This window comes from Citrus clementina, unplaced genomic scaffold (assembly GCF_000493195.1).
Source record: "Citrus clementina cultivar Clemenules unplaced genomic scaffold, Citrus_clementina_v1.0 scaffold_5, whole genome shotgun sequence".
NCBI lineage: Eukaryota > Viridiplantae > Streptophyta > Magnoliopsida > Sapindales > Rutaceae > Citrus > Citrus x clementina.
The window spans coordinates 38,592,694-38,619,981 of record NW_006262201.1 but is presented as its reverse complement, the minus strand read 5'-3'; the positions used below and the strand labels follow the sequence as shown (position 1 = coordinate 38,619,981).

Sequence of the window (27,288 nt, the reverse complement as noted above, 5' to 3'; positions counted from 1 at the left end):
TCAATTAAGGCAAAAGTTAGCACATTGCGTGAAATTATATAATAACCACAATCTAACTTTCAAAACTTCCCAAACATAGATAATCAATAAATTAATGTGAACAATATTATAACAATATACAATACTCTGTTCCAAACACATTCTAATGTTGCATTTATTAAACAAGAATCGAAATGAACTAGAATCGTAATAAGGAATTTGAATCAGAATAAGTTGTTTACTTGAGATGTAGGAATCGGAATCGGAATGAACAATATTCCTATTGATGTGTTTACTTTATTTTAGAATTGGAATAGACTATTACAAGTTATTAAAATGCCCTTTGTTAATTGCGTCCCTAATTGTATATATTATAATTAAAACAATAATAATAATAATAACAACAACAACAAAATTAACTGAATTAATAATATTAATAATGATAATAATTAAAATAATAAAAATTATTAATAAGTTTTAATAATATTAATATTAATAAAAATAATAACAAAAATAATAAAAATTATTAATAAGTTTTAATAATATTAATATTAATAAAAATAATAACAAAAATAATTAAAATAATAAAGTGAATATATTTTAATAATAACAATAATTTTAATCATAACAAGATAAACATTAATAATAATGAATTAATTACGTATAATAACAATTAAAATAAAAAAGTAATAAATTTTAATAATAATAATGACAGTTATAATCATAAATAATAATAATTAAAATAAATAAAAATAAGAAAATTTTAATAGCAATAATGATAATAATAATAAATTAAAATTTGTTTCAAATGCCATTTTATCCTAAAAATGGACTTATATATAAAAGTTTGTAACTTTTAGTGTCTATTGAATTTTGTGAAAATATAAGATTGTGTAGTGTAATCAAACACAGAAAGATAAAAAATTGTTGTATGTTGCAACTTTTGCAACAGGACCCTTGAAATTAATACTTTTTGCAAAAATCATAGATTAGAATATTATTTTCTTTGCGCTGTGTGGTTGGTATAATGGGCGTATTCAGGGTGGACAACGAGCGGTGCATATTGGTATCCAATTGAATCAAAAATTTCAGTTCAGCTCGGTTGGATATTAAATTTTCAAAAGTCGATAAAAATCGAACCAAAAATAAAACCGAACCAAAATTGAAGTTTTTTGTTCGATTCTGGATCAGTTTGGTTCTTCAAATATTTATATCTTTTTTAAATTTTCTTACAAAATTCAACAATTTTTATTTTATTTTTTTATGTCACTCTTAAATTATGTCACATATAAAAAAATTATTATTTTTTCAGTTTGATTCTGATTTTGAGAATTTGAACCAATAATCAAACTAAATATTTGTATTCAGCTCGCTTTATGTTTATTTTTTAAGAAAAATACGAAAACACTAAAAAATCGAACCCACCAATTTCTTTTAACCGGTTCAATTTTATCACCCCTACGCATATAAGAATTTTTATAACCAAGTTCCAAAGCATAAAATATATAAGGCGGGTTGCGGCAAACACATATACAAGCCCAAATCATACTCAAGGGCATATTATCAAATAACCACATAATATTTTCTAACTTATCACCTTACTACTAATATTTCAATTGTTATCATTTTATTATTAAATTTTTAAAAGTAACAAAATATTTAATAGAATTTTTGTTGAAAAACTATTTTACCTCTTCCAATATGTAGAAAATGATTTTGTTCTCTAAAATAAAAAAATTTCCAAAAATCAAATATTTTCAATGATAAAGCTTCTGAAGATGAATGATTATATTAATAAACTAATGTTATTTTAATATTTATATTTATATCAATTTTAATAAATACAAATAAATTATAATAATAAATTTAATAAAAATAACTAATTGTTTTAAGAAAATTATTTTATATTGGATATGTGTTCTTTTAATATTTGTATTTAGCTATTTAAATCAAATTAGTAAGTATAAATTAATTACAATAATTAATTTAATAACCCTAAATAATCTTATTATTTTATTAAAAATTTATCAATTTACACTTGGCTTATTGGGAAATTGTCAAATTGTTATGCCTTTTCGGTATTACATCAATCATCACTTCAAATTTGTCAAATTGAAGTACCTCCAATACCCTTGTGATGTCATCATTTTTTAAAAGGAGTTAACTGTTTGGTAGTAAAATGATAATCATTAAACATCAAATGGTAAGATATAGTTGTCATAAAACTTTGGTAGCAAAGTTATATATCAACAAATATTAACTATGTATTTCATAACACACACACATATATAATAAGATTTTAGTTAAGGACAAAAGTAAAATTATGAAATTTGGATTGGGTAAAATGGTGAGTTCAATAAATAAGAATTTGATTCCCATTTCCCAATCCCGTATGGAATTGGGAAATGGGAAATGTTTTATTATCATTCTCCTCCTATTTCAAAACATAAACACCAACAATTATTTTTATTTTTTGCATTTAATTCACAATAGTCCACAACACAAAATATTAAATCTTTGCATTTCATCCATCCACGAAGACACAAGTTTAAAATAGAAGGATTTCCTACTCTCATGTGCCGAACCTCATTTATATATAAAGTGAAAATAGAGAAGCTCTACTTATTTAGCTTTCAAAGCTTTAAGAGATTTGGTAATTCTTGTCCCTTTGAACTTAGGTAGTTTCTTTTTCTTTGTCAAATCTGAATAGGTCTAAATATAGCTATCTGAATGATATAATTATTTTTATTTTTCATACATCTTAATATAAATGGTAATTTGTTAGTTTTATAAATAAAAAGTGGCTTAAATTTAGTATTTTGAATTTATGTCTTTTGTATGCAAGATATATAATTGTTATATATTTTGTAAGTTAATTAATTAGAAATTACAACTAAAAAATAACAATTACAAAAATATATATCCACACAATTTATATTGTGGGTATCAATTAATTTAATTGATAAAATATGTTGTTTTGAAAACAAGAGGTCGGGAAATCAAACCCTACCCATATAAGTAGGGAGGGAATTGGGTTACAGTTAGCCTAAATTAAAAAATATTGTTCTCCTAATAGTTTATTAAATATTTATATAACATATGTACATTATTTAACATATACAATGTTAGTAGTATTATTTGTCTATACACGTATATTACCTATTTTTTGTTTAATTATATGAGCAAACATAGAATCAATTAATCATTTATCTTAAAATAATATAAAAATGTTAGCTATTGCTCCAAATACAAAAAAATTATAAGATTTATTATGATTATTAGATTGTTTAGAAGATTAAAAATGTGAAAGGAAATTCAGCTATATTACCATGATAGCGCAAATGACTATAGTCGGCTCTAAAGATTGAAGAGTATTGTCTTCAACCCATATCTAAATTGATAAAATAAAAGTGTTAGAACCAATGATTTTGGTTTCTTAGTGTAAACTAAAATATTTGATAGGGGCAGTTTTGAGAATAAAAAATTAATTTTCATTCAAACTTTTTTTTCTATTTAGATAAAAGTTATAAATTTTAATTTTTTTCATTATAGGTAAATGTCTTATAGTCAGATACAAGTTTGAAAAAAAAAAAAAACAAACAACCAAAACTCTTAAAATATTTGCTAAAATATAAAATTAAGACTTTAGATTAAAAAAAAAAAAAGCCCGTACTGTCAGTGAAGACAATAGTGGAGTAGACTTAGGGTTGATTTGGTATAAATGTGTGCAATGAAGAAAAAATTCGAGTTTAAAATAAAATTTTATAAAAATTATTTTTAAATAGTAATTTTTAGAAAACTGTTAAATTTATTATAAGTTTTTTTTAATCAAATAACTATTAAATAAAATTACTTTGAATTAAAAGAGAAAATTATGTATGATTATCAAACACAACAATAAAAGCAAAGAAATATTTAGAAACTCAATCTCTTTCGTCTTATGTAGAAGGAACATGATATATTTTCTTTACACTAAAGGCCGGTTTGGTAATGCTATAGATTTTAAATATTTATTATTAGTTGTATTGTAAAAATAATCAGTTTTTAATTAAATCAATTAAATGTTTGATAAAAGTACTGTGAATTTTAAAAGTAATCGTATGTGTTTGGTAAATCTTATTATTAAATTACCATAAGAACATAAATGACTGAATTGAAAATAATATTCAATAAAATTTATTTACATCTTTTTTATTTTGTGTGTGTGTGTGTGTATGTATGTATGTATGTATGTATGTATGTATGTATGTATGTATGGATAATAATAATAATAATAATAATAATATTTTATGTTCTTTATTTTATTTTTATTTTGTTATCTCAATGTAATTGATAATAATAATAGTCTCTTTAAAGTTAACAATTCTATTTCCTAATTAACAAGAATATTTTTTTTTTATTTTTTATGATATATATGAGAGAATAAATGTGAAATTGTATTAAATATAAAATTGATTTTCAAAATCATATTGTGAAAAACTACTATTTCTCTTCTTTTCAAAATCCACTTATGATGAAGTGATTTTCTCAAAAATGATTTATAAAAAAATTTACCAAATATTAAAATTAACTTTTAACCTCTTGAAATCACTTTTAAATTTTTCAAAAATACTCCCAAACGAGCCCTAATTATATTCATAATTGTCATTCATACGAGATGGATTAGTTTATTTTATTATCTTTTAACAATGTTAATTTTCTAATACACATTTAAGATTTCATGTGAGTCGGTATAGAAATCATGCATCTAAACTATATGTAAATTTACTCATTTTAGTTCCGCCGATGAAAAAATTTTCATCATTCACGTTTTCAATGATTTCCACCGATGGCCATCAACATTCCTTCCGTCAATCTCAGCACAATCAAGATCGACGATCAAAAACTTTTTTCCACTCTAGGAGCTGAATCACCTAACCAAATCCAAGTGTCCTCCCCCAGGATCCCATTCGGCCATTCCCCATAATTTACTCCAGCGTAGATTCTCTGACAGCGCAAAACGAAACGCTTTACTCTACATTAAAGTAAAGCATTTAACTTCTAAATTACTAAAATATCCTATCCTCTTTCGCTGTATCCCATCAATCAAGGATGACAATAGGGTAAATAAGTCATCACGCAACCGTCTCCCTTAAAATGCCTCCTAGGACAGTTTAAACGGGTGTAGTACGGTGTCGTTTGTCTTTGTCTATTCGGCATTCAAAGGGCTGGAAGTTATTTTTCATCCCGCTTTTGTCCCTGACCAGAGTTTTAATTCCAATCCTAGCTGTTCTTCATCAAATCAAATTCTTTCTTTCGAATCCCCAATTTTGTTCGATATTATTAATTGTTTTTATTGAATTCAAATCGAATCATGTAATTTATATTCAAATCGGAGAATATTTATACACAAACAATAAAAGTATATTCGAAATTCCAAATCCAAACCCTAAATTTGTAAATTACAACATTCATTAATTCAAATGGCGGATCAAGAAGATGAGGACCTGAAAATGGCTCTGCGAATGAGCATGCAAAACACCCCGCCGGAGCCGAAGCGCAGTAAGCAGAGGGAGGCGGCTGCCGCAGCTCCGCTAGCCTCGCCGGAGGATTGCCGTAGGCTACAGCGCGAGCTCATGGCCGCCGCCGCAGAGAAGCGGATGAAGGAGGCGAAAGACTCGTCTCCAACATCGAATTCGTCTGCTTCGTTGCCGAAGATAGTAAAAAGCGGTGAAATTACATCGAAAGAGAGGGTTTTGGATTTGAAAAACGCGCCTTCTTCTTCGAATTTGTCAGTTCCGTTGCCAAAAGTCGCAAAAAGCAGGGAATTTGCACCCAAAGAAGCGAATTTGGGAATTGAAGAAGCGAATCAGTTGTTTTCGATGATGTTTGGGAGTGAAGTTTCAAAAGACATACTTGCTCAGTGGAGCAATCAGGGCATAAGGTATGTGTAATTGTTAATATGTTTGTTGGGTATTGTTGGTTTTTGCTTATGGAGCATCATGAATGCAGGAAGTTCGTTTTAAATTGTAGATATAAGTGGCAATGGAATTCTTGTGATTGTGCTTAGTTTTGGAAACGTGGTAGTTCAAAGTGATTGCCATTTTCTCTTGGCAGCTGATATTTCCAGTTACCATTCACCTACCTTCATATACTTGATGGCACGTGGTTCTATTCCAGATCAGCTCTGGATTATCTGCAGTTATAGGTGTTTTGCGAAAGAATTGTTGTTGATTATGCAAACTTGAGGCAGAATTTGCAAATTTGCTTGACCCAGTTTTTATCATTTTTTTTCCCTTGTGTGCTGGTGAGCTAAATTTAGAGGTTATTGTTGTTTCTGATGCTAAATGTGTCATGTTAGTAAGTTCAGAATCATAATTCTGTTGCAGAGTGGCACTTAAGATTAGTTGGTGTATTTTGATTGCCTTGATGAACTGTATAATTGACAGTGTGCTGAAGCAAGTTGTGTTTTCGTAGCATATTGCTTTCTTTTCCATTTGTATCAGGTATAAATTGTTTTTGGCTCATACGTTCATTTATTAATCATAAGTTATTAATCCATTCTTGGGATAACTTAACATTGTCTTTATGTTTGTAGTCTGGTTTTATTGTTTGCTTGTGTGTATTGATGTTTCTCTTTGAAATTTTATTTTCTTTAGATGGGTATAAGATGTTATTTTTGATGTTTTTGAAAATAATTTTTATGACAGATTTCATTTGCATGCACTTTTTAGCTGATATTATGTAAAACTTTCCTATAGGTTTAGCTCCGATTCAGAAACATCCATGGGCTTAGTGCAGCATGAAGGTGGGCCCTGTGGCGTTTTAGCAGCCATACAAGTAATTCTCCAATTTCTGATCTTGGTGTACATAATTTATTGTAGCATAGACATATGAGTTTGATTAACTGTATTTCGCCAAACCCCTAGCAATCAATGTATTTTAATACGCACCATCATATTTTCCAAAACTGGCTATGTCTCTAATCCTAACCAATACTGGCTAGTTTTGCAATTTCAATGGGAATGGGTGATGTTGATTTCTTTGGTTGCCATAATTTTGTGGTTAGTTGATAGTGTTGAAGGTTTACTTGAAACTTTCTTTTTTTCTTTTGAAAAAAAAAAGAAAAAAAATCCTGGTGCACTAGTACTCCCACTGTGCGACTCTGATTTACCTTTTTCTCTAGTCAAGTGTATGTAGTATACAGGAATGCTGAATTATCTTATTCATAACATGCACTTGACACACACAGTATTAATTGTCATGGATTCATGGGAATTCTTCTAAACCACAGGGAACTTATTAATAATATTTGTAACCTTCATGCATAGCTAATTGATTTTACTTCTGGAGTTGTTCTTTTTTTGTATTATACAGTGATATTATTTGTATTCTCATATGCATTCTATGTGAATTATGCTAAGTGATTTTCTGATATTTTGATTATTGAAGCATGCCATAATCTTCAAACAATTATTGCTAACAAGTTGAATGTATTGGCTGGTTGTGCAGGCATTTGTGCTCAAACACCTTCTTTTCTTTCCAGATGAATTAGGTAAAGTAGCACCCAATGCACCGCAAACTTTGGGTTCCAAGAATTTCCCCAAAAAACGATATGTTGCAACGAGTAATTTTGCTTCTCCAACTGAAGATGCAAAATCAAGGTGATTGATTTGTCGTGATAGATAATACAACATTAGATTGGATAATGATATTGAAATGTGTTAAATTAACCTTTTTAAGTTCCATGGTTTGAGTTTATGAAAGGGAAGGCCATGGACCCTCAATAATTAGGAATCTGTGCATTTGTACCGTCTTACAATATGCATATTTGTAAGAATGATGCTAATCTAGCTCCTGAAGCATAAAAAATGGTATATCCAGTGGCTGCGATTCAATTCTCATTTTAATAGTTCCATGTTTGTTAATACATCAATTTTCTTTGCTTTTAGACTCTATGATGATTATAACAATCTTCTTATGTTGGTGATACAAATAATAATAGTCTCTACATGTGCTCAATGTGTTTTGAGTCATATGATTTTGTTTACTTAATTTTCACAGAACAAATACAGCTCAAAAAAATTTTCGCAGAAATAAAATTCTCACATTATTTTTCTATCATCATTATTCTGGTGGTAGATTCTAAATTAAATGCCATGCAATTTTCATAAGATAAATAGGATTCTTGTTTTAAATCCTCCTCTTACATGATGGCTTATGTTTCTCCAAGTTGAATTTGAATTTTATACCTTAAATACCTGTTTTTGATGTTTTCATTCTACCGCACTTGTATGAATGCTGATCTATACGACTATGCCTATGGGTGAGTAAAAGCTAAAATCTCAATCAACCTTCATTATTTCTTTTATTATGCTAATGTCCATCACTGTGTGCTTAAATTAGGGACAAACCAGTAAGAAGCAACACTGGTTTATTTTGAAGATTTAGTGGTTGTTTTTTCATTTTATGTTTGTATCAACATTGTAACCTTGAATCAAATTCAGTAATTTATTCCATTCCTTTTTCCCTCTCAATTTACAGAGCCCTAGTCAAAAGTATGGGTGAGATTTTATTTTCGTGTGGAAGTAATAAAAGGGCTGTGATTGCTACTTTAACTACCATTGGACACGACATTGAGGGGTCGGAGGACAGTCATAAGGATGAGGTAAATTGATATCAATGTGGTTCTGCAGCATTTGGCTGAAATCAATGTGTTTGTGTAGCATTTTGTTACTTTATATGTGATGATTTGTTCTATGTTCAACTGAACAGGTCTTAGCAAAGGCCCTTGAAGGTCTTTCAATCGAATCAGGCTCTGATATGCAGAAAGTAATAAGAGTGGATGCATACACATCTCAAGCAACTGCACTTCAGAAACTTGAAGAAGCACTTCCTGTTTTTCGAAGTCGCATGGGAGCGATGCTGTTCCTTATTTCTGCATTGCTTTCCCGAGGATTGGTATGTTTTCTTGCAAGCTTACTTTCTTTCACGTTTAATTTCAAGTGTTAAATTATGTTCCATCTGCCAGAATTGACCTCATTTTACCATCTATTAGCTCATAACATGCCAAATCAATTGTTTAGGTAAAATTTGGTGATGCATGAGCAGTTGTTCATGATTTCTTGATTTTAATGTTGATATCGAAGGGATAAATTGTTGAATATTGGCCTAAGTGATATTGGATGGTTTATTCTTGAAACAAAAGGCAAGTCAAAGTTTTCTGTCCACCTAGAGGTAAGGGAGCTTCAAAGTCTGAGCTCACTGAGGTCAACTTTTAAGATTGGTAAGTATAGTATGCCAGTATGGGGGAATTGAAGGAAACCGGACTGTAATATGCAGTAACAAATCCCACCTCAACATTTTGTTGGGGTGAAATTGTTGGTGTGTTGGGTTTTTCTGAGATTTATCATTTTTATTTTTTTGGTGTTTGAAATTGACATTTTTGGGATATGAATTTTAAAGCTATAGAGCCACATTAAACTTCATGTTTAATTGTTAGCTTGTATTTGATCAGATTTGAGTATTCTATATGGTACATGTGTTTGAAATATTTTGTTCCACAGAATGTCAGAATAATATCTAGTAAGAGCGTTAACCTTGGGATTGGAGTGATATTTTGGAAATTGTTCTCAAATTGTTACTAATCACACTCTCAGTTCCACTTATATTACAGGCTTAAATTCAACATTTATTTACTAAGTCTGCTTGGATGGTTGTGTTACTTATGTGTTCCGACCTCTTCTATTTCACAGGACTATGTTCAAGCTGACAGGGATGATCCTACCCCATCTTTAGTCACTGCACCATTTGGGCATGCCTCTCAGGTATTCACTTAGATTAATGAAGCATTAATTTTTCTGTTACTCCAATGATTGGTCCCCTTTGATTTCTTTCCTAGTTTCCTTGATCAAATCTTGTAGTATAAGAGCATTTTCTACAAGATATGACCTAGTACTGCGTGCCATGGAACAGGAAATTGTGAACCTACTGCTCTGTGGACAGGCTGTCCCAAATGTGTTTGATGGGAGGATGGATTTAGGTGGTGGCATGTGTTTGAAAGGCATATCAACCAGTGTAGAAGTTGGGTTCCTTACTCTGTTGGAATCCCTCAATTTCTGTAAAGTTGGTCAGCATTTAAAATGCCCAAAGTGGCCAATATGGGTTGTTGGAAGTGAGTCTCATTATACAGTCTTATTTGCTCTTGATACCTCTGTCCAAGATGAGAATGAATTGGAAGAAAGAGAATCACACATTCGTAAAGCTTTTGATGCACAAGATAAGAGTGGAGGTGGTGGTTTTATTAGTGTGGAAGGTTTTCAACAAGTCATCAGGGATACAAACATTAGACTTCCGCGCGAAAAACTCGATCACCTTTGTGGCTCAGGGTTTATTGTGTGGAGTGAGTTCTGGCAAGTTATACTGGATCTAGACAAAAGCTTAGGTGGTCTTAAGGATTCAACTGGATTGATGGGCAAGAAGGTGTTTGATCTTTATCACTTTAATGGGATTGCAAAATCAGATTTGAATGGTGGCCAAGTGAGCTCTTCTGGGGGCGATACTCCACTGCAAAGGCCTAGGCTCACAAAGTTGAGGGTTTCAGTTCCCCCAAGGTGGACTCCTGAGGAGTTCATGGCAGATGTGGCAGTGTCATCTGCGTCTGGTGGGAACGAATCGAGTGGAAAAGAAACTGAAGCGGCTAAACCTGAGCCGCCCCAGCATGCACCATTGGTGGACTGCATTAGGACTCGTTGGGCTCGTGCTGTTTGCAATTGGATTGGAGACCCACCTAGTATAGTTTGAGTGATTCTTATTCCCACTTGGGATTGTTACCGTGTTCTTGTTCAGAAATGCCAAGAGCAAGTATAAAAGCAGTCACAAATGAATGTAGCAGCCGAAGGGAGGCCTCTTTGGTTTGAAGTGGCATCTATGGGCACATGAGAAGAGTTTGTTTACCTGGTGTAGTTGCGGATTCAAGAATGAGGATTAAGTGGCTTTTTCTACCCTGTATTGCTGTAGTTTTCAGTTTCTAATTCGATTTTGATATGTCAAATACTGAAAAAAAGGAAGGTTTCTGTCATATTTAGTGTATAATTCATTCATATTTAAACTTCCGTTGTTGATGAGTCGAGGGAATTTAACTTAGTTGAGAAATGTCATTAATAAACTTCAGCCTGTGTTGAAATTGTTGTAACAGCAGTAAAGCTCTTTCCTCCTCCATTTTGGTACTTCTGTTATTGTGCAAGTTTCTCCGATCCTGAATTCCGGCTTTTGTAAACATTGCATCAGTTGTTTGTTGCAATTTTGTGATGAGAAATTGATTTTTTTACAGTAAATTTTTTCTTTTAATTAAATATTACATTTCAAATTTTCTCGTATCTATATTTACAAGTTTGTCGAAATCTCGTATATTATATTATCATTCGCTCCTTGACAGGCGGTTGGTGGACAACATAACTCAAAAGGTGAAAAAGATAATGTTCCCCATGTTATTTCCCAATCAGCCCCAGTCCACGTAACTTTTTCTTCATCTCCCACACTCCATAACATTAATTTGTCGAATCTTTGCAATTGCAGATTTGCAGCCGTGTTGTCTAATCCGTAGATTGAGTTGCAGAAGCCAGAAAGAGTTGGTAATGACTTGTCCAATTAAAAACAGGTCGCCACTCTTGTTTCTTTCTGTGGGTAATTTTGTCATTCAGTTCTAAGACGAAAACTCAGACGCAGTAGAAAGGAAAACAGTGAGCGGGCTCACATTTGCACCAGCTAGTTAAGCTTCTCCAGTTCATCAAGTGAATGTCACCGACTCGCCGGGTCAACCAAATTCGAGTCTAAGCTGATAAAGCATCGTAACTGCTTTGTTTATTCGTTTTTTGAATAATCGATTTATTGGCTGGTTCATCTGAATTATTAGCTAATGTAAATATGAACTGTAACCTTGGATCGCTATGGCAAAATTTCTTCTGCAATTTTTGTTTTGGCGGTCGTATGCAATGTTTGATGTGAAACCAACTCTAGCCCCGTGTTTATTTCTTAAGCAGCATTAAGTACATCTTCGTGTAATTTTTAGTCCATATCGATCCCTAAATTGCTGGTGTTCATTTCTGCGGTCTGCAAGACGCAACTTGGCACTAGTTGACCATTGACTCAGCAATTTTGCATTTTCCGTTTATTTTCAAGGTATTAAAAAGGAAAAATAGAAACATTAGATATGACACCTATCTTTGTTATCTTACTATCCTCTTGCTTTTTCACAGGTTGATTTTTCATACTATAGAGAAGATACATTAAGGAATGGTCATTGTTAACATTTATCTTGGGAACACAAGTTCCTGCCAAAGCAGACTCTACACTCTGCCATGCTTTCACAATATCCTTCGAAGTTTCTCTCTTTGGTCGATGAAGAAGGTCCCAGAACTCGAATCAGCTCTCTCGCGAAATCGTAGATGGATAGTCAATAATCAGATAAAGAACATAATACTTCGACTTCCAAGCCAAGTGGCAACTGTTAAATATCTCCAGAAGAAGTTCAAGACTCTTGATCTTCAAGGCAAAGCTATCAATTGGCTTAAGAAATATCCTTGCTGCTTTGAGGTGTATTTCGAGAACAATGAGCATTACTGTCGATTAACGAAGCGAATGATGTCCCTGGTAGAAGAGGAGGAGTCTGTGAAAGAAATGCAGGAGTCAGCATATGTTGAGCGCTTGGTGAAATTGTTAATGATGAGCAGGAATCAGAGGCTTAATGTTGTGAAACTGAATGAGCTTAAGCGAAATTTTGGATTTCCGGATGAATATATAATTAGGATTCTACCTAAGTACCCAGATATGTTTCAACTTGTTAATTATAGTGGGAGAAAGAGTTCAATGGAGATTGAACTTGTTTCATGGAAGCCTGAGTTAGCAGTTTCGGCAGTGGAAGCCTCAGCTCAGAAGCAGGGTACTGAGCCATGTTTTTCATGTTGTTTGCCTTCAACTTGGGTGAAATCATGGGAGAAATTTAAAGAATTTAATGCAACACCCTACATCTCACCTTATTTGGATACTAAAGGTTTAGGAGAGGGATCAAAGGAGATGGAGAAGAGGACAATAGGTGTGGTGCATGAGTTATTGTCTTTGACCCTATGGAAGAAAATGTCAATTGTAAAGCTAGGTCATTTCAAAAGAGAGTTTTCTTTGCCAGAGAAATTGAATGTCTTGCTGCTAAAGCATCCTGGAATTTTCTATGTTTCAAACAAGTATCAGATTTATACTGTTCTCCTTAGGGAAGCGTATAATGGGTCAGAGTTGATTGAGAAGGATCCCCTTGTTGTTGTGAAGGATAAATTTGGTGAGTTGATGCAGGAGGGGCTTCATGAATATAATCAAAGGCACCGTTTAATGAATTTAGAGAAGAAGAAGAAGAGAGGCATGATGCCAGTCAGATCAGAGAAAAGCGAGGATGTGAGAACTGAAATTTCTCAACAAGATGTTATAGGGGATAAGCTGGGAGGTTTGTTTGATCCTGAAGAAAGAAAACGATTTTATAAAGTTCTTTTTGATGATGGTGCCTCGTAAATTAAAAAGGAGGTATACTTGTTATTTCAGTCTGTGTACTTTCACATATGCATGAAATGAAGAAATGAAGAAATTTTCCGTTGTTATCATTCTCCATTTTCAGATTAGTTGTTACAAGAGTATGACACCAGAATGGTATGGTGATTGGTGAGGTCCAAGTTTCACTCTGTAGACCAAGAAACTTATGAATCTCTTAAGTGCAGATGTCATCACTGATGGGCTTCAATCGGAGGCTTCATAGTTTGTTATCATAATCACTGATGTTTGGAAGTGGAGTTTCAAACTACCTTAAGAAATAGTCAATGCTATAGAGGTAGCTGGTTGAAACCTTTAGCTACCAAACAGGTATATAAGTTAGAAATTTGTGGACATTACTTTTATCAGTTTTGAAATTGCCGCTTGAAACTGGGAACAGCACGTTTTCCAGACTAATTTGGTAGATTTATTGCATAAATTTGTGTCTTTTTTCCCCAAAAAGTAATTATTCCTCTTTCTTAAAAGTTTAGATAAATGTAAACTCACAAGTCACAACCAACCCTAAGCGAGATTTATTTATGCCAACATCATAAAATGAAATAGATTGTATTTGACCGTCACAATATGAGAATATTAAACTTGAAATGGTATTTCAGTCAATTTAGAAGGATTGAGGACCTATCCGACACAGATTTATAAGTTATACAATTATTTGAAATGATGTAAATAATAGGGATCCAGAGGTTATTATTCTAAATAAAGGGGTAATTTGGTCAGTAAATAAACCTAATTACCATTTTTACTGGATCAGGCCAGATCGGTCTAGTCCTGGATTCAAAAGGCCCACGAACGGCCCAGCTGTTGTTTATGCTGTCGCTTATTTTGACTGGTCGTTTTTTTGGTAGAACTAACTCTGAGATTATTAGCTTTCGCATCGCACGAGCCGCCGATTTCTGTTTCTCTTGAAAAACAAGGTTCGTTTCTTACTCATTTACTCATAATATACCTAATTTTTTGCGATCAGATTTTTCATTTTTCGACGTTTGTGATTCTTCTTTCTGAATTTTTCCAAATTGGATACAAATGTGAAATAATCAGCGTAATGAAGTGTAAATCTTATGAGTTGACTTTTTCAGTGATTGGCCTCGTGCAGGAAACAAGCACTTGTGCTTTGAATTCAATTCAGCTTTTTCATATTGCATTTAATCCAATGTGAGTATTTTATATTGCACTTGTCAGCTGATTAAATAATTTCTTAAAAATAAAATAAAATTTCTTGGTTGATGATCGTTTTGGTGGTGACAAATTAATTATTTTTTATGATGTGATTTTATAATCGTCTAGAAACATGCATACACACTCGCTTTTAGACAACTAGATGTGAGTAATTTACAATTTCAACTCCATTTACATTACAGAATTGTACCATTTGCTCACTTGCTGTAGCGGTGTTGCTCCTTAGATCATTTATGCTTGCTAATCTTTGCTTGTCTTCCTTTGATGACATTTAGGGCGGATGAGGAAATTGCTGATCCGAAGAAGTATCTTGAGGAAGCTTGCAAGCCTAAATGTGTGAAGTCTTTAATTGAATATGAGGTGAGAATTTTTATGGGTAAAGCTTTATGTATTTTATAGTATGCCCGTGTTCTCTTTTCTTATTTTGTACTTCTCTTTTGGGTATTTTCCACTGCATCTTTTAATCTTAGAAATGCATTTAGTTACAGTTGCACGTTTCTATATAACAGCTTTTAGTTTTTTATAGTTATCAAATTGTTTTATTTCATTCTTTTTGGCTGTTAAGATAGTATGAAATAGCTTGCAGAAGCTTTTTAATAGTGAGGAACTGAGGGTGAGAAAGCAGATATGTGTACTATCTCCGATGTGGCTATTGATTGGCCACCAACGGTTGCTGCATCCATTTTGACTTCATTAGTTGTTTGCCTACATTGAAAATGCTGTTTGTGTGCATTTATGGGTAATATATCATTGTCACTGAAAGGTCCTAATTGAAGTTGAAACTGTGTGAGAAAATGGCCTTATTAGCTGGTTGAAGTCTGAAAGTTAAATGTGAATTGAAGATCTAAAGAAATCTAACTCATGATTGATAAATAATACATTCATCTTTGCACCAATTTGCATCTAACTGGTGGCTATATTCGAAATCAGTGATGATGCAAATATGAAATAATGTATTCCTTCTGGTAATGTGGAATATTCTCACTGAGGGAAAAGAGATATTCTTGTACATACGCTTGATCTGGATTGGATCTACTAGAACAGAAGAGGAATGCCTCTGTTTATGCCTTTAGGCAGGTTAAGGAATGATTTTAGCTTACAGTGGAGCGTCGAGCAGACCTTAGACACAGTACGGAATGAATAAAGAAGAGTAGTTTGCAACATCGGTGGTGAAATTTCATTCATCCTTCTTGAGAGAAATTGATTGGTTTGAGTCGAGCTCGAGGGTCGTTGGAATAGTAAGGTGTTAGATATTTTATATGTTTGTGAATGCAGAGAAATGGATGCAGAATATATTTGGAAAATAGTGACAAAAGATTTTGTCCATATTCAGGCACTTAATGGATAATAACTGATGGGAAACCATTTTTTGGACACTTGCTTTCATCAAAACACTAAGAATTGAAGCCAGAAGATCAGAAATCGATGGGGTCTGTTGGTGTAATTGATCATAGATGCCAATTTCTGACATTCTGTAAAGTGTTAATCATCAAAGGTTTCATTTAAATATTTATGGTTGCTGTAGAAATTGAACTACACGGGATGCGGGTACAATTGGGAACATGTAGTAACGTTTACCAGTACTTTTAACCATTTGTACATAACTGAAAATACATTCAAAATGTTGTCATGGAGTTGAACTATAAATTTTGCTTTGAAATGCTAGTAGGTGCAGCAGCTTGATAGGTCCCAGTGAAAGGTTTGTTAACGGTGGCAAAGAATAGTAAATATTCTCTTAGGGTGAGAACAAACCACACTGGAAATGGAATTGAAAATATTTGACATATTTTTTTAATTGATTCCAATGAGCATAAATGCAAATCATTCCACTACCCAACTTCAGCAACTATAGCTGAAATTAAAGGTCCATACCACTACCATAAAGTTCAGAGGAGAAGTGGGGGGTTTTTTTGGGGGTGGGGGGAACAACAACATAAACCATGACACATTCCTGCATGTGGTTATTATCCCTCCTAATTGCTTGGCCATAATGGAACAAGAACTTGGCTAAGTGGCCCTTGCATGCTTGCATGGATACATGACTTCATGCATGATATTGCCCTTGCATGCAAACGTGACTTCATGCATGATATTTCGGGATGATCTTGATGGCGTGTACGTGCGAACGACGAGCACATGCAGAGTCGTATCACAGCTACTCTGACCTTTTGTTTATTTTTCATGTTGTTGTCATAATTTTATGACATGAAGTACGAGAAATTCGATTGTTTTTCTGTCCTTTCTTTTGTTCATATTACTATTTTCCTTATCTTGTTGCCCCGAATTACTTCATTAACTATCTGTGTTTTGCTTTTGTTTTGGTTGTCTCCCTCGCTCATTTTGAAATTTGAGGTAGTAAAAACAGAAGACAATGAGAAAGCAATGCGCATGATAAATCAGTCACGCTTTCAAATTGTTTTATTTTAATGGGATTAAACAGGGGGAATTGGTCTTTTCCAGGATTAGTTTTTGTTCAGTTATTAAAACCTGAACCTATGCTACTTGTTACAGGCTTGCGTTAAAAGGATTGAAGCTGATGATACTGGCAGCAAGCATTGCACTGGGCAGTATTTTGACTACTTATCGTGTGTTGATAAATGTGTAAGAATTCTACTCATTATCAGTAAGGTTCATTTAGATCCTCCGGGGGTCACCAGCTCATATCAGCATTGTGATTTGCAGGTTGCCCCGAAGCTATTCATCCAGCTGAAGTGATTATGAAGTTAATAGGATATCTGCTGCCTTATTCTCGTTTCCTCTTTGCGAATGTCAGCCAACCATAGCCAAATGGTTTATTGGTTCATCCATCCCCTAGCTACCGTTTATTTTGGTTTTGCTAATGGCTTTCCCCTTCCAGCCTTTTGGATTGAGAACTGATCTATAATAAAGAAAAGGCGTCCTTCATTATGATGTGAATAATATCAGGAATTGGAATATGATGAACCTTCGTTCAAATTTTCTATTAGAAACGTATTGGGTCGTCAATTTATTTTCTAACATTTTAAATAGTTAATCAAATGATAATTAAAATTAGTTCACAGAAAATGTCAAAATTGATTAATATTATTATTTTTTTGAAGAACTACAAATTACGATGCATATTGGAAATCATTAAGTAGTCCTATCAAAAACTAATATGCATAAACTTTAACAAATGTATTATAAAATATATGCTTTAATCTTCATTTATCATCATATTTTGTATGAAAAGAAAGCGGGATAATCCAACGCTGAGAATTATATATGATATGATAAAATAACTAATTACAATCCTATTAGTAAGATTATTATATTTCATAACAATCCTATCAAAATAAGATAAGTAAATACCAATCCCAGTAAACTAATATAAAAAAATTAGAACAAAACTCCCCAGACTATTTTCCTATTTTATTTTATTTTGTATATAAAACATTTATAGAAAATCCCAGACAAGAAGATCAGATCAAACAGATGGCGGCGATTGGCATTTCACTGTGGATCCGGCCCGGCCCATAAACACAACCCTAGGAGAAGGATCATGCGTAGAATTTATTTCATTATTATAATTCACGCTCAACTCTTCCCGTGTCTCTTAACAAATCTCTCTTCGTTGTCGCTGTGTCTCTGTGCGTTACTCACAGCAGAAGGGAAGAAAACAGACCCTCAAATTTTATGCAACTCATCTCTTCTCAATCTTTCATTCGATTCCGTTCGTCCTTTCGACGTTATCGCTTCAAGTTGGCTCTCTTTTTCGCTCTTTCTTGCTCTTTCTTTATTCATTATTTGCACGTATATATTTAATGATTGAATGTGTAGATTAAAGATTAAAGAAAGTTGGGGTTTATGTTGATCTGATCAGGATTTTTTATTTATTTTATTACAATTTAATTGAACAGTTTTTGTAGTTACATGCGTTGATATCTATATACGAGCGTACTCTTTTTTTGGTTGTTGATTTGGAACCAGGGTGTTAGAGACTTAAGTCTTGTTATATTAAGCCAAAATTTGTTGAAACCTAACCCTAGATTGTGATGGGTCGGAAGAAGCCATCAGTGAGAGACGAAGCGAATTTGCCTGCGGTGGCTCAGGGCGGTGGTAAATCGAAGAAGAAGGCGGTTGTTATTGATGATGATGAGTATTCTATAGGTACTGAACTAACGGAGGAGCCGCAAGAAGAGGAGGCTGTGAATAACAATAAGAAGAAGAAAGGGAAGAAGGGAAATCAGAAGAATTTGCAGGCTGAAGATGATGATTCTAAGGGGGAGGAGGGTGAAGAGAATGATGCAGAGGCAATTGTGTTCACTGGGAAGAAGAAGTCGAAAGGGAAAAAGAATGGGGGTAATAATGCTTTATCTAAATCAGCCTTTGAGTTGCTTGAGGGGGCAGATAAGGATGATGATGATGATGATTCAGGGGATAAACTTAGCAAGGGGAAGTATGTTTCTCTGGCGAGTAAGGGTAAAACGAAGGAGGGTTTGAAGAAAGGTTGGAATAAGAGTGGTAGTCTGTTTGCGGCAGCGGCTTTTGATGCAGTTGATGGTGGTAGTGAAAGTGAGGTGATTGATGATGATCATTCTGTGGAGGAGAGTGATGATGATGATGATGATGTGGTGGAGAAGTCAAAGAAAGGTGGCAAGAAGAAGAGCGGTACTACTGGATTTTCGGCCTCTGCTTTTGATCTTCTTGATGATGAAGATGAGGATGTGAGGGAAGACAAAGATGAAGAAGATGAACCTGTTATTTTCACAGACAAGAAAAAGAAATCAAAGAAGAGTGGCAAGAACAGTTCTACTTTCGATCTGCTTGTCAATGAAAATGATGATGTCAAGGAAGACAAAGATGAAGATGATGAACCTATTACTTTCACGGACAAGAAAAAGAAGTCGAATAAGGGTGGCAGGATGAGGAGTTCTGCATTTGATCTGCTTGAAAATGAGGATGAGGATGATGATGAGAAGAAAGACAAGGATGAAGAAGATGAACCTATTATTTTCACGGACAAGAAAAAGAAGACCAAGTCTTCAAAGAAGACTGTTAGTTCATTTAGTGAAGTATTGCTTGATGAGGAAAATGTTGTTGAAGATGCTCCTGTGCTAAGTGATGTTTCAGGTGCTGTTGACACGAAGCAACAAAGTGGGGATAGTAGTATTGTCGAATCCGATGATTTTAAAGTTAATAAGGGCGAAGTGGTGGCACAAACATCAAAGAATAAGAAGAAGAAGAAGGAGAAGGAGAAGCCTAGGAGTGAAAGGACAGCTCAAGAAGAGGATGATCTAGAAAAAATTCTTGCAGAGCTTGGTCAAGGCCCTGCTCCACAAGAGGAGAAAGTTCAGGTTCAGCCTCCTGAACCTGTTGCACCACCAGATGCTGCTGATGAGAAGGTAGGTGAAGAAGAAAAAGAGGAGTCTGCCGCATCAAAGAAGAAGAAAAAGAAGAAGGAGAAGGAAAAGGAGAAGAAGGCAGCGGCGGCTGCAGCAGCAGAAGATAAACAGCAGGGGAAAAGCGAAGCTGTGGAAACCAAAAAGAATGATGGGAAGAGTAAAGGACCAGAGAAGAAAATGTCAAAGCAAGTTAGGGAGATGCAGGAAGCACTTGCTCGACGAAAAGAAGCTGAAGAGAGAAAGAAAAGGGAAGAGGAGGAAAGGTTAAGGAAGGAAGAAGAGGAGCGAAAGAGGCTAGAAGAACTTGAGAGACAAGCAGAAGAGGCTAAGCGTCGAAAGAAGGAAAAAGAAAAGGAGAAGCTTTTGAAGAAGAAACAGGAAGGCAAGCTTTTAACTGGCAAGCAGAAGGAAGAAGCACGTCGGTTGGAGGCTATGAGGAACCAGTTTCTGGCTAAAGGTATTCCTCTTCCCACTGGTGACAAGGAAGCTGCATCAAAACGACCCAAATATCAGACAAAAAAGAAATCAGCTCACCATCAAGCAAATGGTGCTGTGCCTCTTAAGGAGCTCAGCATAGAGTCCAAAGAAAAAGAGCAAGAGAAGCAAGAAACTCTATTGGAGGTGGATGTTGGGGAAACAGAGAAAGTTGAAGAAGGGGAATCATTAACTGTGGAGGAGAAACCAGAAATTGCTGATGCGCCCAAGGAAAATGAAGTAGAAGAAGAAGATGATGATGATGATGAGGAATGGGATGCAAAGAGCTGGGATGATGTTAATCTCAATGTCAAAGGGGCATTTGATGATGAAGAGGCTGATTCTGAACCTGAACCTCTGGTGAAGAAAGAGATAAAGAGTGCTATACCATCTCCACGTGATGCAGGTGAGGTTTATTGCTTTATATTGCCATTGAGTCGCTATCGGTTGTTTTGTTTTTTGTTTTTTATCCTTGTGGTATTAATATATTTGTTTTCAGCTGAAAAGCCAGCTGTTGCTGTTAAGAAAGCCATTCCTGAGCAGCCATTGAAGTCTCAGGATGCTGTGACCAGGAAGAAAGAGCCTGCTGCAAAAAGTAAAGAACCAGAAGTAGATGCCACCCCAAAGCAGGCTGAAGAAAACCTTCGCTCTCCTATTTGCTGCATTATGGGCCATGTCGATACTGGTAAAACGAAGCTACTGGATTGTATCCGAGGGACTAATGTTCAGGAAGGTGAGGCCGGGGGCATTACACAACAGATTGGTGCAACATATTTCCCTGCTGAGAACATACGCGAGAGAACTAGGGAATTGAAAGCTAATGCGACGTTGAAGGTTCCAGGTTTATTAGTTATTGATACCCCTGGGCACGAGTCTTTTACTAATCTAAGGTCACGAGGTTCAGGACTTTGTGATATTGCTATTTTGGTTGTTGACATTATGCATGGCTTGGAGCCACAAACCATAGAATCATTGAATCTTTTGAAAATGAGGAATACAGAGTTCATTGTTGCATTAAACAAGGTAAGATTCAGTTTCTAGGGGAACTGTTATTTGCTTTTCCGGCACTTCATTTTCAATTTCAATTTCTTTACCGCTTTATTTTTCAGGTGGACAGACTCTATGGGTGGAAAACTTGCCGCAATGCACCTATTGTGAAAGCAATCAAACAACAAAATACAGATGTGCAAAATGAATTTAACATGAGGCTTGTACAGGTGACATAGATTCAGCCATCTCTGTCACTATTAGCTTTTATTGTTTGTTGATTCTGTTTATGTTTTCTTATTTTTGTTATTGTTTGGTTTGGCAGATTGTAACTCAACTTAAGGAGCAAGGAATGAATACAGAATTATACTACAAAAATAAAGATAGGGGAGAAACTTTCAATATTGTACCCACTAGTGCAATAAGGTATGCTTTGGAATCTATCTCCTCTATCTCTAGGCTTTTAGCAACTCTGTTCAATGCTTGTTACTTGCAAAATCTTTAATTACTTCTTGGTTATTGTCCTAATAATATTGAATTTCTGGTGTTACAGTGGAGAAGGGATCCCTGATTTGTTATTATTGCTGGTTCAATGGACTCAGAAAACAATGGTTGAGAAACTGACATTCAGAAATGAATTGCAGGTTTGATTTTGTTCATTTGGTCCTTGGTTGCTTCAATGATATTGCATTGCATTAGCATGAGGAGTCTTAATTGTGTATTGGATCTTTCTGTCAGTGTACGGTGTTGGAGGTCAAGGTAATTGAAGGCCATGGGACAACAATTGACGTTGTGTTAGTTAATGGTGTGCTTCATGAAGGAGATCAGATTGTTGTTTGTGGCTTGCAGGCAAGGATCTGACAACTTATTTTCATATAAAATCTGGTAAAATGTTGTTTTAAGTTTCTCACAAATATACTTTTATATTTAGGGACCTATTGTCACCACGATTCGTGCCTTATTGACACCCCATCCAATGAAGGAACTGCGTGTTAAGGTAAGGATCTACACTGGGACTTCTACTCTCCAACAATAGAATGATAAATTGGTTTGCGATTGAAGAAATAATTTTGTCCTATGAATTTTTGATATTTTGAAAATGCTTATGGAAACTGAATGTTTACTGCCACTGAACCGAATAAATGAAAGCCTTTACATACCTGTTGTATTCACTGAAGACTGGAAATGATTAAATTCCTGTTGGGAAATCTGTCATTGACTGCCTGTTTTCTGGTTATATCATGTAAACTCAAGATAGTGATAATAGGTTACCATTTTCCATTCTTCCATTAATCTGGTCCAATCTTATTAAAAGATAAGATAATGCATTACAAATATGTTGAATGTTGGATATTGGTAAATGTACTTTTTGATTAAAGCATATTCGTTTTCTTCACATCTCTCTCAGAGATAATGGATGTCATAATAGTCATGTAATGATTGGAGCAGCACCTATTGTATCTGTATTTATGGATGGTACAATCTTTCAGATTGGTATGCTGTTTGTTTTGTATGGCTCAAAGTATGGCTGTTTGGTATGCTACCAGTGTTGTGGTTGCGAAACATATTTATTCTCAACTTTGATGATGCTATTGCTGCTGAATTTCAGGGGACTTACCTGCACCATAAACAGATCAAGGCTGCACAGGGTATTAAGATTACTGCCCAGGTGATGTAACTTGCCTGACATACTTGGCAATTTTTTTGTTTATTAGCAGTTTCGTAGAGTTGTGACCTGTACTGTTAGATTAATTTCCTGTTTAATTGAGTTTTGTATTTTACTGCAGGGCCTCGAGCATGCTATTGCTGGCACTGGTCTGTATGTGGTTGGGCCTGATGATGATTTGGAAGATGTCAAGGAAGAAGCAATGGAAGATATGAAATCAGTCATGAGCAGGATTGACAAAAGTGGTGAGGGTGTTTGTGTACAAGCATCTACCTTAGGCTCTTTGGAAGCATTGCTGGAATTCTTGAAGTCCGATGCTGTTAAGATTCCTGTCAGTGGTATAAGCATAGGTCCTGTACATAAGAAAGATGTCATGAGGGCCAGTGTAATGCTTGAGAAGAAAAAGGAGTATGCAACTATCTTGGCATTTGACGTCAAAGTTACACCGGAGGCTCGGGAACTTGCAGAAGAACTGGGTGTAAAGATTTTCATTGCTGATATTATTTACCATTTATTCGATCAATTCACAGCTTATATTAATAATCTCAAGGAGGAGAAGAAGAGGGAAGCTGCTGATGAAGCTGTCTTCCCATGTGTTCTCAAGATTTTACCAAACTGTGTTTTCAACAAGAAAGATCCAATCGTCTTGGGGGTTGATGTTGTTGAAGGCATAGCAAAGGTACGAATGTCTGCGTTCCAATTTGTTCTTGCCTTTATTCTTCTTCTTCTTCTTCTCAGAAACAAAATAAGTATATTAGATGTAGGAAGTGTACATAGAGGAGGGACAAGAAGTCCACAGAGAAGGAAAATATAAAAATTCTCCAAGTCCAAGAGTTTCAACTTCTACAAGATCATATATTCTAACTAACGATATTACACCATAGCTGCTTCCCAATTAATCAAAATAAAGAAGAAAGTATATCTTTGAACTCCGGAGAGATAGAAGCTCAAAATTTAATTCTTGTAGCAAAGAAACATTTAATCCTCCATCACTTCAAATTAATCTGAGACCCACCAAATCTTTATGTTCATCTTCACCTTATTTAAAAAATTGGGTTACATTTTGGGGATGGGATAGCGTAGCCTCCACTAGTTACCAGACCCGAAATTTTGAGTATAAGTGGAATTGTGGTGCCCTATAACTTGTTCTGCAATGAGTATGAGTAGCTTTTGTACATTGATATCTTGTATGGATTTTACAGCCCTCTGATACTATCTGCCTTTTTATACAGGTTGGAACTCCAATTTGTATTCCCCAAAGGGATTTTATTGATATTGGCCGAATTGCGTCTATTGAAAATAACCATAAACCCGTTGATACTGCCAAGAAAGGCCAGAAAGCAGCCATCAAGGTATGAGATCTGACTTGTTGCTTATTATAGAATCTTTTGTTTATAGCCTTAAAGGATAAACTGCTTGTACTGTTTTTAAGGTCCTGCTCAGACTCATGCTATTTCTGGTACACAGTTTTTGCTATATTTTTTTCTGGTTTTATGGTGCTTTTTCTAAGTTTTCTTAATCAGCATACATCTTTGTAAATAGTTTTCATTGAATCAATAGATTCTAGTTGTCTTTCAGGTTTATCTGTGTCTGGAAATTGTGGAGATTATGTATAACAAAGAAATTAAAATAATGTAAAAACACATCTAGAATGACATGGGTAGAATTAGGATTCCCGATAAATGTGGCCCATGGAATCTTTATTAGTTCTAGAGTTGATTTGCAATATATGTGCTGATGGTAAAAATGATTATTCTTAGTGATTGAACTATTATGTGAATGCTTTTGCGCTCTACTTCTTTGATCTCTCATTGGAGTTGATCTTATCTACGCATTTTTTTTTTGCAGATAGCTGGATCCAATTCTGAGGAGCAGCAGAAAATGTTTGGCAGGCATTTTGATATTGAGGATGAACTTGTGAGCCACATTTCGAGGAAATCAATTGATGTTCTTAAAGCCAATTACCGGGTAAGTTTTAAAAAATTCTACTTTTATCGACTTTCTGGTTAAAGTCAGGCTGGTTGCTTATGAAAATTTAATATGTTTCAGGATGATCTCTCTATGGATGAGTGGAGGTTGCTGGTGAAGCTGAAAAACCTTTTCAAGATACAATAAGAAGTATATATAGTTGACAAATGGCTGATCAGTGAGGGAGTGACGCTCGAGTCCGATGTGAAGGGTCTGTCGAGTGAAGAAAATTTTGAGCTACACTGATATATGCAGAGGTTGGAATAACAAAATCGTACTTTTTGGCTAAAGGAAACTGAGAATCTCCATCAAAATGCCTTCGTTATTGGCATCATGTACGTACAAGCTGCAAGTATGCAGAGCGGTAATGGCGTTGGAGGGCTGAGAGTTTGTTGAGTGGTGTCTTTGGAGATGTTTTAACTTGCATTTCAAGTTTTGTTATAGTTATCACTGATGTTTCCAGGTGATTAATAAATCATTTTTCTTTTAATATACGCAGATGTTATGACATTTTCTTATGCAATTTTTTGTACGCGAGAAAGTGATCTCCCTGATTTTCCATTTTCATAGACCAAAAGCCATGCACTCACCATTTTCTTTCCTGGATTGCCTGGCCTGTTTTAGTTTCCTTTGCAATCTAACTTGTACACAGATAATTGTACACAGATAAGTTAGTAGGCTTTAATCTAGTGGTTAGAACTATGGGTTCGAGTATTGTGGGGTTTAATTTTCTTCCTGGGGTTTTTTTTTTTCGAATTGCGAGTGAAGTAGACGTCTGAGTGAAGTAGACGTCTCTGGATTATACTATATAAGATTTGTAAATTAATCTCAGTAATTATGTTATTCTAAATATTGGTATATTAATCTCATGAAATATGAGTTGTAATCTAATTAATAATCTTATAATTAAAAAAAAAAAAAAACTTGTACAATGAAATGAGGAAAAAGTAAATGTCATTGCTACGAATCAGATTAATTGTTCCACAGCTGGCCCTCTCGTTATACACAGCAAATTTATCTCTCCCTTCTTTCCTCGCGGTATTTTGTTTTTTTTGGTTCAGCAAGTTTTTATCATGTCTTTTTGTTTGAGAATAGATTCATAGAATGATTGAAGATTGTTGTTCTCAATCTGCGTTTCCGATTTATTAGTAGAAAAATAATTTTTTTGGTCATACATTTTGTTCGGGAATTTTTTTTTTCATTTATATTGTTTTTTATAAGAGTGGAACAAGGAAGGTATATACTAGGGGTGTTCAGAATCCAATCCGATCCGCTCAATCCGTCCAATCCGCTCAATCCGTCCGATCCGCTGAATCCGATCCGTATAAATCCGATCCGTGGATTGGTGGATTGGATATGAATTGAAAATTTAAAAATCTGCAGTCGATGGATTGGATATGAATTTACTTCTGTAAATCCGCAGAAATCCGTGAATCCGCAAAAAAAAAAAAATATACATATATATATATATATAATTAAAAATTATTATAAATTTAATTAAAAAATTATAAATGTGACATTACATAGTTACTAAGCACTATAACATATCTTAGCCATTACCCAATAATAATATAAAATGAAAAATAATTAAATTATCAAATATACAAATATAACTTGTAAAAATTGTAAAACAAAATAAAAGAAAAGTCACACGCACTAGCAAAAATAAAGTAACATAACGCCAAGTCACAAACAATTTGCAAACAAAAAACCCTAAGCTTCCCCGCCGTCACACACACTAGCAACACTCAATACTAGTTGAATACACTCTCAACACGGATTTAAAGGACATCGGTCGCGCGATTCCGACGAGAGCAAACCATCTTCTTTCTCAAGTCCATTGAGCCACTTCACATTCACTGGTTCCAGTTGAACAATTTCACTATCACAACCTTCAAAATCGCCACCCGTACGGCTTCTCCTGGTTCCCATCGTGGATGGCTCCATAATCACCACTTTTCGACAAGCGCAACAGCCCTGGTGAAGGATCAGACTATGTTTGGTTTCCGAAACTTCGCCATTTCAATTAATTGTGGCTTTATTTGAACAATTAATTTCGGTGTTATATTAACGTATTATTGTAACTTTATTTGAACAATTAAG

General features: G+C 34.4%; 4 protein-coding genes across 7 annotated transcripts; all 4 read left to right on the top strand.

The window, feature by feature from the left end:
• The first annotated feature begins 4,960 nt into the window (after positions 1-4,960).
• LOC18040805 (ubiquitin carboxyl-terminal hydrolase MINDY-3) lies at positions 4,961-11,273 on the top strand. The gene is made up of 7 exons (XM_006434383.2): positions 4,961-5,902; positions 6,720-6,798; positions 7,471-7,622; positions 8,503-8,626; positions 8,734-8,919; positions 9,714-9,785; positions 9,934-11,273. Exons 1-7 carry the CDS (start codon positions 5,442-5,444, stop codon positions 10,759-10,761), a joined length of 1,902 nt encoding a protein of 633 aa, XP_006434446.1. The 5' UTR covers positions 4,961-5,441; the 3' UTR covers positions 10,762-11,273.
• Positions 11,274-11,431: 158 nt separating this feature from the next.
• LOC18042968 (protein WHAT'S THIS FACTOR 1 homolog) lies at positions 11,432-14,466 on the top strand. 2 transcript variants are annotated; one of them, XR_002905627.1, is made up of 2 exons: positions 11,432-13,860; positions 14,303-14,466. XR_002905627.1 is itself a non-coding variant. In XM_006434382.2 (2 exons), exon 2 carries the CDS (start codon positions 12,253-12,255, stop codon positions 13,513-13,515), a length of 1,263 nt encoding a protein of 420 aa, XP_006434445.1. In that variant the 5' UTR covers positions 11,432-12,138; positions 12,216-12,252; the 3' UTR covers positions 13,516-13,601. The 2 variants fall into 2 exon arrangements, 1 of the variants encoding a protein (XP_006434445.1); XM_006434382.2 differs by lacking the exon at positions 14,303-14,466 and having other exon boundaries at positions 11,432-12,138; positions 12,216-13,601.
• LOC18042967 (cytochrome b-c1 complex subunit 6) lies at positions 14,373-17,663 on the top strand. 2 transcript variants are annotated; one of them, XM_024185080.1, is made up of 5 exons: positions 14,373-14,465; positions 14,645-14,703; positions 15,003-15,087; positions 17,239-17,328; positions 17,410-17,663. In XM_024185080.1, coding segments are annotated over exons 2-5 (210 nt in total). In that variant the 5' UTR covers positions 14,373-14,465; positions 14,645-14,701; the 3' UTR covers positions 17,443-17,663. The 2 variants fall into 2 exon arrangements, with proteins under 2 accessions (XP_024040848.1, XP_006434444.2); XM_006434381.2 differs by having other exon boundaries at positions 14,386-14,465; positions 14,628-14,703.
• A 500-nt stretch (positions 17,664-18,163) lies between these two features.
• LOC18042966 (eukaryotic translation initiation factor 5B) lies at positions 18,164-25,726 on the top strand. Of its 2 annotated transcripts, XM_024184814.1 has the most exons (13): positions 18,164-18,446; positions 18,676-20,970; positions 21,064-21,587; positions 21,674-21,781; positions 21,877-21,977; positions 22,105-22,195; positions 22,290-22,400; positions 22,483-22,548; positions 23,161-23,220; positions 23,339-23,896; positions 24,450-24,569; positions 25,066-25,185; positions 25,267-25,726. In XM_024184814.1, the coding sequence occupies exons 2-13, from the start codon at positions 18,741-18,743 to the stop codon at positions 25,330-25,332; spliced, it is 4,155 nt and encodes a 1,384-aa protein (XP_024040582.1). In that variant the 5' UTR covers positions 18,164-18,446; positions 18,676-18,740; the 3' UTR covers positions 25,333-25,726. The 2 variants fall into 2 exon arrangements, with proteins under 2 accessions (XP_024040582.1, XP_006434442.1); XM_006434379.2 differs by having other exon boundaries at positions 18,164-20,970.
• The last annotated feature ends 1,562 nt before the right edge of the window (positions 25,727-27,288 follow it).

Coding starts and splice junctions, on each gene's coding strand:
- LOC18040805 (XM_006434383.2), top strand. CDS start 5,442: ATGGCGGATCAAGAAGATGAGGACCTGAAAATGGCTCTGCGAATGAGC. Junction 8,627..8,733: donor AGGACAGTCATAAGGATGAG/GTAAATTGATAT, acceptor TCAACTGAACAG/GTCTTAGCAAAGGCCCTTGA. Junction 8,920..9,713: donor CATTGCTTTCCCGAGGATTG/GTATGTTTTCTT, acceptor TCTATTTCACAG/GACTATGTTCAAGCTGACAG.
- LOC18042968 (XM_006434382.2), top strand. CDS start 12,253: ATGGTCATTGTTAACATTTATCTTGGGAACACAAGTTCCTGCCAAAGC.
- LOC18042967 (XM_024185080.1), top strand. Junction 15,088..17,238: donor AGTCTTTAATTGAATATGAG/GTGAGAATTTTT, acceptor TACTTGTTACAG/GCTTGCGTTAAAAGGATTGA. Junction 17,329..17,409: donor TATCGTGTGTTGATAAATGT/GTAAGAATTCTA, acceptor TGTGATTTGCAG/GTTGCCCCGAAGCTATTCAT.
- LOC18042966 (XM_024184814.1), top strand. CDS start 18,741: ATGGGTCGGAAGAAGCCATCAGTGAGAGACGAAGCGAATTTGCCTGCG. Junction 21,588..21,673: donor TCATTGTTGCATTAAACAAG/GTAAGATTCAGT, acceptor TTTATTTTTCAG/GTGGACAGACTCTATGGGTG. Junction 25,186..25,266: donor TTCTTAAAGCCAATTACCGG/GTAAGTTTTAAA, acceptor AATATGTTTCAG/GATGATCTCTCTATGGATGA.